The sequence below is a fragment of the Empidonax traillii genome, unplaced genomic scaffold (assembly GCF_003031625.1).
Source record: "Empidonax traillii isolate 1590-97213 ecotype Southwest subspecies unplaced genomic scaffold, ASM303162v1 scaffold157:size2224338, whole genome shotgun sequence".
NCBI lineage: Eukaryota > Metazoa > Chordata > Aves > Passeriformes > Tyrannidae > Empidonax > Empidonax traillii.
Genome location: NW_020955350.1, coordinates 931,093 through 943,455, shown reverse-complemented (window position 1 = coordinate 943,455; position 12,363 = coordinate 931,093). Strand labels below are relative to the sequence as shown.

The 12,363-nt window shown below is 40.9% G+C and overlaps 1 protein-coding gene across 1 annotated transcript in view; it reads left to right on the top strand.

Annotated features, from left to right (window-relative positions):
• DEPTOR (DEP domain containing MTOR interacting protein) overlaps positions 1–12,363 on the top strand; it is a 77,590-nt gene that overhangs the window by 32,532 nt on the left and 32,695 nt on the right. Inside the window, exon 5 of the mRNA XM_027884915.1 lies at positions 1,711–1,889. Coding sequence (XP_027740716.1) covers positions 1,711–1,889 — 179 coding nt within the window. The remainder of the gene's footprint in view (positions 1–1,710; positions 1,890–12,363) is intronic.

The following is a 12,363-nucleotide window of genomic DNA, read 5'->3' as shown; positions in this document are numbered from 1 at the left end:
TCTCTTGGAGCGTTTTAGTTCTGCATTAGATATGCTTAGTGTGGGACAAAATGTTGCCTTGCATGTAGATGCTTGTAAATCAAAATATTAAAAAATAATAAAGTCTGCAAGGGTGCTGGAGTCTGTACCTTGTCCCCTGTGGCTTGTACTCTTGCATTTGACCTCATCCCTGACTTCAGCTAATTTTGACTTAGTTCTTACTCAGTTCAGAGCTGCTGGCAATGACACATCAACATCTAAACAGGCAGCCTGTTGTGCTGCCACTGACAAACAGCTGTGGCTGAGCAGCCTTTGCCTGGTTTGATGATCTGCTACCTGGTGGTCAGATCCAGTTCGTTCAGGCTTCATGCTCGTTAAAGTCAAGAGAAGAAATATTTCAGGTGAAATAACAGATCCTGGATCCTGTCAAACCTATTCACGGTAATTTTAAATGAAACTTCTCACTGTTTTCCTATGGCACAGATTTTTCTGATGCTTCCCACAGGAGGTGAAGTTATATTCTGTAATCTCTGGACATGCTGGCAGTTTAAGAAGCAGATGGCCCATGTATGGATTTACATGAATTTCAGTTCCTTTATCAGAAGGTCAAAGATTAAGCACTTCCAGAATATGTTTGTTGTGCTTTAGTTGTGCCCTTAATTTCAAAATAGTTAGTGAAGGGAGGGGACCTATTAGTCTTACATGGAAAAAATAACCATTCCATTTTTGAGCTGTTACTCTGAAAGTCTTACCACTAGTCCTGTTATTAGCCTGTAATAAGTAAAATAATTATGAAGAAAAATCAGGTTGGTAACTAAGGATGCTATGGTGCTCAGTCTCCCAACAAAACAAAAAAAAAAAGGGGAATTCTGTGTTAAAAGGAAACTATTATAATTTTTTCTTTCAAACTGTCTTCTCTTTCAAACTTTCAACATGACTTTTGCATTAACAAAATATTGAGGCTTTTTTCTTCCTTTTTTTTTTTTTTTTAAATATTGTGTCATTTGCACAGATCACTTGAATAGAGAAGAGTTTTATTAGCATATCCTTCAGCTATGTACATGCCAATTGTTGGGGGATTTAGAGACATCTCATGGTGTTCCTCTGAACTCTGGTGTTACACAGAGCCAGCTGAGGCACAGGGACTCTGAGCCTTGGATGTTAAAATGTGTTCAGGTGTGTAGCTCACTGACTGCAGCTGCACGTAAATGTTGGACACGCAATATTTATCAGCCACCCAAACCACAGAACTACCTTTTTTCCTTCTCTTGAATTTTTTCTGCAGCTATTTTAAAGCTTATGGGGAGAGTTTTCAAATTCACCTAAATGACTTCAGGGCATAGTCCTGCTAAGTAAATATTAATTAGGAAGCTTTGAACACATTAGTCACATTCTGGTGCTTTTAAGATAATTTTTTTTCAAAGTTGATTATACAGTAACTTTTAGAGAACCTAAAGGACTAACCAAGGGACATGTGAAACTTAAAAATCTAATTTTCTTTTATGTGAAAACACAAGAAAACAGTGACTTCACACAGGGATATAAAGCCTAAATTTTTTGACTAAGCAGTTATAATTCACTTTGTAAGTTTAAATTGGTAGCTTGAGGAAAGATTTAGTAAGTCAGTGAAAACTTCACCTATGTTTGCTTAGTATCAGTGAGATTTGCCAGAATACATCTTTTGCTTTTCTGAAACTGTTTTCCCTACCGATTTTTCCCCCTCAATACCAGGCTGATGAGTTCTGAAAATACCCTTCTGCAAGCCAGGGAAGAGGAAGGAGTCAAGTATGAACGGACATTTGTAGCATCAGAATTCCTTGACTGGCTGATCCAGGAAGGAGAGGCCACGACACGGACTGAAGCAGAGCAGCTCGGCCGCAGGCTTTTGGAGCATGGAATTATTCAACACGGTGAGACGTTTACTGCCAAGTAGTAAAAGCTACATTTACTATAGCACTTTCTTCTGGTCAAATCAAGTGGAGAGGCCCTTGTCTTCTCGATTATAGTATGCTTAAGTTCTAAATGATTTTAGATAGGAGTCTAGGTAACTTTATTTAGTAAAAGGGTGGATTTTTTGAAAGCTCATTGTATTAATTCGGAAAATTCTGCCTCAAATGAAGAATACAGCTAGAATTTGAAATTGTATAAGATGTGTATAAGATCCACATAAAGAGGTGAATGAAAATCAATTCTCCTATACTTGTGGTAATTAACTTGTAGAACTTGCTATCAGCATTATTTATAATTGAGGTAAATAGCTTTGTAAGGATCAAATAGGGATTAGAGCCAAAAATAAGCTAACTTCTCTATGCAGAGTAAAAATTTGAGGTTCTATATATTTCCCTATTTGAAGACAGGAGCAGAGCACAATCTAATGCCAGAAAAGCAATTTTCCCTGTTGGTCATGCGGTGGAGTTGTTCTAGTATGTCTGTGCAAGAAAGAGGATATCTTTTGGTTGAAGTGTTATTGTATTTGTTCTGCCCACATAACTTCTTTGAGGCAGGAATCAAAATTTCTCCATGGATCAGTACAATGTGTCTGGTGGATACATCTTCCTCAAGGACCTCCTTCCGTTAGGGGTGGAGGAGACAGAGTTTTCTCTCTGTAATTCCCCAAGGGCGAAGACATGAACACCCCTGACACTAAACCCCATTTTACATGTTGGCATCATCTTCTCTCAGTGAAAGTTGCCCTGCTGTGACCAGGCATTTCCCACCATAAATGTGTTGCAGTGCCACTGGGAGCAATGAAGGGGTGGCCAGGAGGTGACAGAACAAGCTGGCAGAAGCTACATTGTTTAGTGCCCAACGGGAAAGTAATCAGATCCTGGTGTTCTGAGTGTTGTCACATCAACCCTAATTCTGACAGAGAACGAAAAATGTACAATATTAACAGGTTGTTACTATGAAAGGTGCTAGTTGGCTAGGTCACTTGTTACTTTGTGAGAAAACCTAGTTTTAATGCACAGTTCTGTCATGGTTGTAATCAGGCTCACATTAACTTGCAATTACTAGGAGCTACTTCTGAATGTTTACAGTAATCAGCTTCCAGTTCTATAATTACTTCTGTGCTTCCTATGATTTATAGTATGCCAGCTACTTGGAGCTTGATGGACAGGAAAGGTATGCCACCCCTTCTCTTTACAGCAGAAATGATTTCACTCCTATTTTTACCTGAGCATTTTCTGTATATTACATACGTGGTAAACTTTCCTTAAAAACAACCAAAGCAACCAACCAAACAAAACCTAAACCCCTCCCCCCCAAAAAAACCCTCCAATTCCCCCAAACACCAAAACCAGACACAAACAAAAACAAAGAGAAAAGTGAGATTTACACTGATATTTATATTTTTGCAGAGGAAATAAAGTTAGGACTTGACATTTAGTGCAAAGCTGTGTTTACTTTGCTACTGAAATCCTTACCAGTTCTGCAGATTATCCCCTGCCCATCCTCTTCTAGTAATCAAGAGCATGTGTAATGCAAAGCCCGCTGTTAGAAAGAGATTTGAAACTCATGAAGTAAAGGCACAGCTCTGGGAATTGGTTGATTGCTGAGGAAGTGGCCTTCTCACTTGTCAATAGCAGGTTATCACTCCAAGGCACTGTCATCTTCCTTGTTCAGCTTTTATTGGGACTAAGATAACTCAGTGGAGATTTTCATACTGATTTGAGGGAAAGTAAAGTAAAATCAAATTGTGTTGTTGAGATTTATCTTTATGAGTGGACATGCTTTGTTCACACTCCTAAACAAGAGAATTCATTCTTCTCTGGATTTCACTGCAACAATTTGTCTAGATAATGTTAGGAATTTGATGAAAGTACTAGCAAAATTAACACAGAGCTGGTTTGGGGTTCACCTTAGCAACTGGATATGATCTGTGTGTTTTGAAGGTTCGTGTAATGTTGGCTGCCTCTAAAAAGGGAGCTCAAAATGAAAACTCCCAGTACAGAATTAGGCGTATAAACTGTGAAACGGCAGGAGTGGTATTCTCTCCCCAACACCCTCCCACCCATCTTACTGAGTTCTAAATCCAATTTAAAAACAAGACAGATATCTTTCTGTCTCTTAATACAGTAAATTGATTTCACCATACTATGCTTCCTTTGTTTTGTCTCTCATCAGTAGTACCAAAATGTTACTTGACACTAATTGGCATCCTTGTTGGCAGAACCAGCAGAAAGACTCTTGACTGAACAGGAGTGGAGAATAAAACATTTCCTGCCCTAAAGGCAATCTTTTGCTAGCAGTATTGTTTGATATCTACAATATGGAATAAAATAAGCTTGCTGTATTATTCTTATGAAGTATTTATTACTCTACCTAATGCAATGGAAAGTAATAAAAATAGTTGCATCAAGTTGCCAATCTCAATAGTAATTTTCCAGCCACAACTGAATTATGCAATTTATTTTTACTGATGCTGACTTTCATTTCAATTACTCAGAGAAGTTGTATTCTGCAGCTGAGGCACTGTATTCAAAACAGCTTCCTGATACATTTATCTTCACTTTAATTGGTCAGACACAAAACAGGTTTCGCACAGGAAACAAACACTGATGATAATTTTAAAAAGGAAAACAGTGGTTTAAGAGGAATTGTGTAAATGCTGTAAAAGTATAAAATGTTTCAGTGTAAAAATAATCTTCCTGATCTCTTTGGGCCTATGTAACTACACGTATTTCCTCTGGCATATATGAAAACGATGAAATGTGCTCAAGTGCTGAATTGCTCCCTTCCAAAATCCCACTGGCACACACAAATTGTAACCCACAAACCACCATTTTTGCAAATAGGGCCCAGATGTCCTTTCCTATGGACTGGTACCCTCAGCTAATATGGAATAAAAAAAATATAAGTACCAGGGAATTGTACACTGTACATTTCTTGAAGGCTTGTGTTGGCAGTGTAATTGCCAGTAGTTTACTCTGCTTTTGTGAACACTGACGGCCTTAATCCAGAATATAGGAATAAAGGCTGTGGGAAGAATTTTACACAAGGTGATGCACATCCAGTAAGGGCAGGGACTAAAGGTGCACAGAACACATTTCTTAGCTGTAGAAAAGCCCACTTCTAGTATGGTGAGGTATGTAGAACTTGGTAATATTAACAGATAAAACTTTCTTTCAGGAGGCTGGATCTGTCTTAGTTCTTCTTCATATGGAAATGGTGGGACAGATTAGCTACTATGGTCAAAATTCACAGGCAGCAAGAGGAGAAGGAAGTTCTCTGCCAGCTCCAGGGTAGATCAGACCAAGCCATTCTGGCTCTTTTGCTTTGATGTTTCCTAAGCCCCTGCTGACCCTCAAGTCCATGTGGTTGGTCGTATTTCCCTCCTGACATCCCTCAGCACCTTCCCTCCACAGTGACCACAGCACGGTTCAGCATGAAGTTTTCTGCATGGCTGTTCACTCTACTTCTGAGGGTTTGGGATGCAGATTCCGAGGCTCAGACCAACAGAATAGATGTCATGAGTTCTTGAAAGGCTTTGCTTTCCCAAAAAAGTCTCTTTTGGAGATGATAGGCTAGCAGCTATCTTTGACAGATGCAGTCCACCTAGACTTCAGTAAAACCTTTGACAGTGTTTCCCACAGCACTCTCCTGGGGAAACTGTGTTCCCATTGTATGGGTGTGTGCACTTTCCAGTAGCTGGCTGGATGACCAAGCCCAGAGTCTTGCCCAAGGCTCAGTATTGGGGCCAGTCCTGTTTAATAACTTTATTGGTGATCTGGATCAGGGTATGAAAGGCAGCATCAGGGAGTTCATAGATGACATTAAGTTGGTTGGGAGTGTTGATCTGATGGAGGGTAGGAAGACTCTGCAAAGGGATCTGGACAGGCTGGATCAATGGGCTGAGGCCAGTGGGATGAGGTTCAACAAGGCCAAGTGCCAGGTCCTGCACTTGGCTCACAACAACCCCAGGCAGTGCTACAGGCTGGGGGAACAGTGGCTGGAAAGCTGCCCAGGGAAAAGCACCTGGGGGTGCTGGTCAACAGCAACTTAACATGAGCCAGCAGTGTGCCCAGGTGGCCAAGAAAGCCAATGACATCCTGTCTTGGATCAGAAATAGCATGACCAGGAGGACCTGGGCAGTGGTGAGGCTGCACCTCAAATTGTGTGTTCAGTTCCAGCCCCCGCACTACAAGATGGGTATTGAGGTGCCAAAGTGTGTCCAGAAAAGGGCAATGGAGCTGGTGAAGGGTCTGTAGCACAAGTCTGATGAGGAGCAGCTGAGGGAGCTGGGAGTGTTCAGCGTGGAGGCTCAGGGGGGACCTTATCAATCTCTACAACTGCCTGGAAGGAGGTTGTACCCAGGTGGGGATCTGTTCTCCCAGATAACAAGCGAAGAGGAAAAGGCCTCAGATTGCACCAGGGGAAGTTTAGGTTGGATATTGGAAAAAATACCTTCATATAAAGGGTCGTCAAGCATTGGAACAGGCTACCCAGGGAAATGCTGGAGTCACTACCTCTCCACTCACTGGAGGTATTTAAAAGATGTGTAGATGTCACACTGAGGGACATGGTTTAGTGGTGGACTTGACAGTGCTGAGTTAATGGTTGAGCTTGATGATCTTAGAGGTCTTTTCCAACCTGAAGGATTATATGATTTTATCAGTGCTAGGATTTTATAATGGTAGTGTGAGATATTGGATGCAAATGTCACTGAGTTATTGCAGTGGGTCGGAACCAACTCACTGTGAGTGTGTGTGTGTCTGTGGGTGAGGACTGGGCCTAGACCTGCAGGTTCATAGTAAAGCCTACCTTGTCACATAAGGCCTGCTGAGAGCACACGGCATCACTGAAGGCCGTGTAGCCAGGCTGTCAGTCAAGGCAGACCTGCCTGGTAGCCGCTCACACCCCACCCGTGCAGCCTGTGACTGGCTACAGCACATCTCACCCTGGCCTGGAAGGCACTGGAAGACCAGCTATCCTGCCTGGGAGGGAAAACTAAACTCTATAAACACATGAGACTCCACCTGAGCTCTCTCTCTCTTCTCTCCTGCAACCTGAACCATGTGAACCATCAGGTCTTGTCGGTAACCGCTTTTCCTTTTCTTGCTCTCTCTTTTCTCCTGCTGCCTGCACCATCTGAATCACCGAATCTTGTCGGGAACCATTTTTCCTTTCCTTTCTCACCTCTCTTTCTTCTCTCATTCTTTACCTTTTTAATCTATTTTCTTCTTCTGCTCTTCTCCCTCTCTTCTGGGTAATTTAAAGCCAATGGATTGTGCTTTATTAAAGCTGGTATATTGATTATTTGCAATAGGTGTTTTCAGTGGAATAGGTCTTTGTGCTGAGTGTTTTAGTGAAATATTTTTACTTGGTTGTATTTTACTCCTGTAAAGCCTTTTGCCAAAATATCTTATTTTTCTCACTAGGATAAAAAAATTTGTTGTAGAGAAGAGTGTGTGACTCTTTCTCCGGATGCAAATTTGAGGTTATAATGAACCAAAAGGCTTTTAAATAAGTCTTAAATGAAATGTAACCATTCTGGGCAGCTGATGGCTTAAAATCTGGAGTGTAACAGGTAGTAAATATGCAGTAAGATGTCTTAGGCATGATATCAGTATCTTCTCCACCCACCCTCCTCTAAAACATCTAAACTTTATGAGTTTTATTGAGTTAATTACACTTGACCAGACCTGGTGTGTTCAAGGCAGACACATGTTCTGCTGGTTTAGCACAGAAGCAGGTGCTTATCATCTCTCAAGAGTTAATCTTTTATCAGCAAATTACTTTCAGAGATGAAAACAAACACTTTGTAGTGACTTAGTGAGAACAGTAAATATTGACACATTCTATCTCCCTGTCTCTGCAGAGAAGTCTTATACATATATTTAATTTCCCCTATTGTTTGCAAGGACTCTGTACCTTTATACAGCAGCATTTCCTTTATGAAGATGATCAGTGCATTTGGTTTTAAGTATCAAGACATATGATGCAGTTAAAAGTTTGTTATAATTGTGGAAACAGATTAAACAAAGTATTATTTCTCTTGCTTTTGTCAAAAAGCTTTCCCTATTTTCTGTAATTGCTGTAAATAATGAACTGTGTGCTATTTACCTTAGATGTCCAACTGCTGATACTTCGTACTTTGTAAGTGAAAACTTGCCATATATGTGAAATACTGCTTCTTCCTTAATTCAAGATTTCTCTTTGGAACCACTTTCTTGGAAATATGAACTGCATGTAGCAATTTATAAGTATCATTGAACCATACCATAAGTCCTTGACTTAATTTGTTATAGGTTTTCTCCTCCAAAATTAACACATATATTTTTTAATATAATTTTCCTGATGGATCTAACATCTGAATCATATCAGCTGTTGGATATATCCAAGATTTCACTGTGCTGCAAATGATAAAACAACACACTTCTACAGGTGATGCCTTGATTCATCTCAGTAAATCAAAAGCCTTCAGTTAGTCTTTGAAGTCCTGCAACAGAACTTTGTTTTTATTATAAGCCCAGTTCCCCCTGTGCTGACACCATGCAGAATCACTCAGTTGTTTGTGTGGCAGTTCTTCCCTGGCAGTTCGCAGACGTAAGAACAGTAACCTCACCCACAGTAATTCAGCTGCTTGTGCTAAATCTGGAGACCACTTTGTGTATTTTTCATGATTTTGCCCTTGTAGGAAAGTCAAAGAATAAGAACTTCATATGTAATTTTATAATCTCCCAGCTTCTTTGTCTGTCAGCTTATTGTGCTCTTCTTGCAGTTGCCTTTATCTACAGCAGGAATGGGTTTTGTTTTTGAAAGAGCCACATGCTCTTTGTTTTATGTAAATAACATATGAAGATTTCTTTTCCTATTAACTACTGAATTCTATTTTTCTGACAGAGAATGGGTTTCAGTTTTTAACAGCTGCAACAAAAAAAAAAAGATACCCAGATGGGCCTTTTCATCTTCTGCTTTCCTTGCCACAGACTATACTTTCCATACTTTATTTGGAAGCAAAGGAAAGCTGTTGGCTATGTTCTGTAAACTTGCTAAATTAAAGATGATAAATCCTCATATACACACTGAAAAGACTGCTGAAATGCATGTGATTCAACACTGGATTTTCATGCTAGAGTAGGTAATGTGTATTTGAAAATAGACTGCAAATAGGTGGCAAACTGAATGGAAAGACAAAATGTATATAGAAACACTTATATATGTAACTATTTTGAGGCAGCTGAAATAAATGTTAATGCACTGAGTAGAACATACCACTTTAGTAAGAGTGGGATACTCTGAATTTCAGTTCCCAAGGAACTTTTCATGGTTTTTTATTGTAATCTTGATGCTTTAAAGACATTACAAAAGTTGTCTGGACTTTTTTGCACTATGTGAATATACCACAGTTCATTGAAACAGCTCAGAAAACATGGTTCCCTAATTATAGCACAATGTTGTTTTTTTTTTCTGGGCCCACTTACAGTTCCAGGACCTACTTATTTCTGGACATACTTACTGGCTTCACCCTTACTAGGATGAGCTGGAACAGCTCTCTGGATTTTGTATTTCAGGGCCAGGATCTGCCTTGCAGTTTTGTATGAGAGGACTGGTGGAAACAAGAGTAGTTCAAGCTTAGACCCATTGTCTGTTCAAAGTGAATTCCTTGCAATCCAAACGAGAAAACATACGATTTAGTACAGCTGCACTGCTGAAAGTTTACCATGCCAGTTGAATACATTCACAGGTGGGCTTACCTACTGTCTTTGTAGCATATAAACATTCATAAAAGGTGGAAATGCAAGTGTTGTGTTCATATGGTGCCGGGAATCCAAGACCCAGGGCCCTGTGCTCACTGAACATCTGTCGTCTCTCTCCCTGGATTTGTGGGAGCTCCGAGCAGGTGGAATTCATCTGTTTGTAGAAAGGAAACTAATCTGAATAGGTGCCATTATTAAAATGCATTTGCTGTGCCAGATTAGCAGAAAAACAGGAAGGCTTTGAGAGGAATGGAAAAAGCATTGTCCAGTGGCAAATAAAGTGCCAGTGACTCTCCTCCAGCCCCATGTGTGTCAGTGCAAGGCAGGAGTGGATGAGGGACGGCGCAGGAGTGGGAGAGTTGTGTGGCAGAGGTGGGGATGTGGAGCCAGGTCAGGGCTGGCTGAAAGCCATGCAGTCACCCGGGCAGGTCTAGGCAGCTGGTCAGTGTTTTCCAAGTCCATGGACTCCCCATCACTCTCTGGAAGTGAAAGCGGACACAGACTTCCACCGTTTCTCTGGCAAGGGACCAAAACTGGGCTGGCCAAAGGCCTGAGGCACAGAAGAGACAGGCTCAGCAAACTGTGTGCTGAGAGAGGCACAGAGGCGTTTTTTTAAGGAACTAGTATATTATAGTGTTGATTTGTTTCCTTCCCTTTTAAACACTGGTTCTGCTTTGGAGAGGGGAACAAGGAAGCAAAATGACACGGAGCGGCAGTCAGACCCTTCCCTGGGCAACTTTGGATTCTGGTGGGAGCAACTGAGGCAGTGCCCTCATACAGATAACCCAGCAGCCCCCTGTAAGAACCTGCAGCCCTCCAGTGTACATCTCATCATCCTGCATTTGTTTTTGGTGCGACATCAACTCTTCTGGGGCAGTATCCTGCCACTCCAGATGTCAAAACTAGTATGGTCATCTATGACTTGCTATATGAAATGCAGACTATTGCAGCCAGTAGTAGTGAAAGTCCAAAATAATCTCCTGCAGCTTCAAACTGGATTTCACATAATTTTAATAGAGGAAACTACCTAATTAAAAGAATAAAGTGTACTTCTGAATAGACTGGGTCTGCTGCCTTGTGGAGCAAAAGGCTTGAATATGTATTGTGCGCTGCTGGAAAGAGTTCAGTGCTGCTTTTGTCTTTAAATGGGGAAAGATATGATATATCCATGCTGCAAACTCGATACAGTCTGCTCATGCTTTTATAGCCTCTTCCTCTTAACCCCAACACAAGCACATTCTCACACAAACAAACAGGCACACACTTCAACGTGTCCTCTGCTCTCTCAAGAAAAGCTGCTCATCTGACTCCTTGGGGAACTTTGATCTCCTTCCCACTGCTCCCTCGACATGGAACAGCCTTTCCCCGGCTCCAGCCACACCACAAGCTTGCTTGGTGACAGCGTTGTTTCTGGGGACGTGCAGAGCAGCTGGAGTGCATCACTGGTTGTGGCCTGCTGGGGACTGCAGCTTTCAGCTGGTAGAAAGCATTAATCACCGCGGTGGAGATGTACACAGATTATCAGCGCTAAAAGTCATGGGGAATTGAAGTGGTGGGAGGGATTTAGGGGAAAAGCCAGTTATGAAAATGGCCTGATTTTTAAGGCATGAGTCATACCATTTATTAAAATAGGCTTTTGTACTTTCTAAAGCCTCCTCAGTTCTATGAAATCAATGTAAAGCTAATATTTCTATCTCTGCTGTGCATCAGCCTCCTTGAAAAAAAGTGGAAAAGAAAAGGCTGTTTGAGCTACAAGCAGATCCTGGGATTTTATGTCAGAATCAGAAGCTGAAAGAAGATTTGCATGGATGTTGCTATTTATATTTTATGTATCTGAACAGAAACTGTGAAGCAGCCAGGCACAAGAAGCACCAAAGCTGCAACATTAAGTGCTCCCGATCAGAGAAAATCCAAAATAAATATTGTGATTTTTCTTGTCTTAACAATAATGTAAATGGGGAATGACCAGATAAAATTCTTGCCAGTGAAATTTTCAAACTCTAGGGACAGATGAAACAGTAAACTCTATTAATTAAATGGTCATTACCCTAAAAGAGATGTATTTTTATGTAATTAATGGTATAACTAGAAGGCAATACACCCTGGAAATGATAATACAGGCTCTACTTGTTGCTGTGAAGCAGTGCTGTACGGGAAAAGAGGATATACAGAACACAAATTTTTCCCATTTTATGCTATGTGTGCATTACAGTTGTAGTAATTGTGAGCCTGGGATGTACTAATAGGACAACAGCAAGTATTAGAAGGGGAGTGAGGTTGTAACTGGTCATGCAGTTCTGGTAAGTGGATATTTAGGAAAGACAAATTCTGAAGAGAACTCAAGTGCTAAAAAAAAGGTCAGAATTTAAGAAGTGTTATTTTTTCAGTTGATAAAAAATATCATAGAGTCATAGAATCATAGAATCATAGAATAGATTGGGTTGGAAAAGACCTCCAAGATCATCAAGTCCAACCCCTGATCCAACTCCAATTACTATATCATGGCACTAAGGGCCACATCCAATCTCTGCTTAAAAACCTCCAGGGATGGTGAATCCACCACCTCTCTGGGTAGGCTGTTCCAATGCTTGATTACCCTCTCCGTAAAGAATTTCTTCCTAACATCTAACCTAAACCTCCCCTGGCAGAGCTTGAGCCCATGTCCCCTTGTCCTATTGTTGGT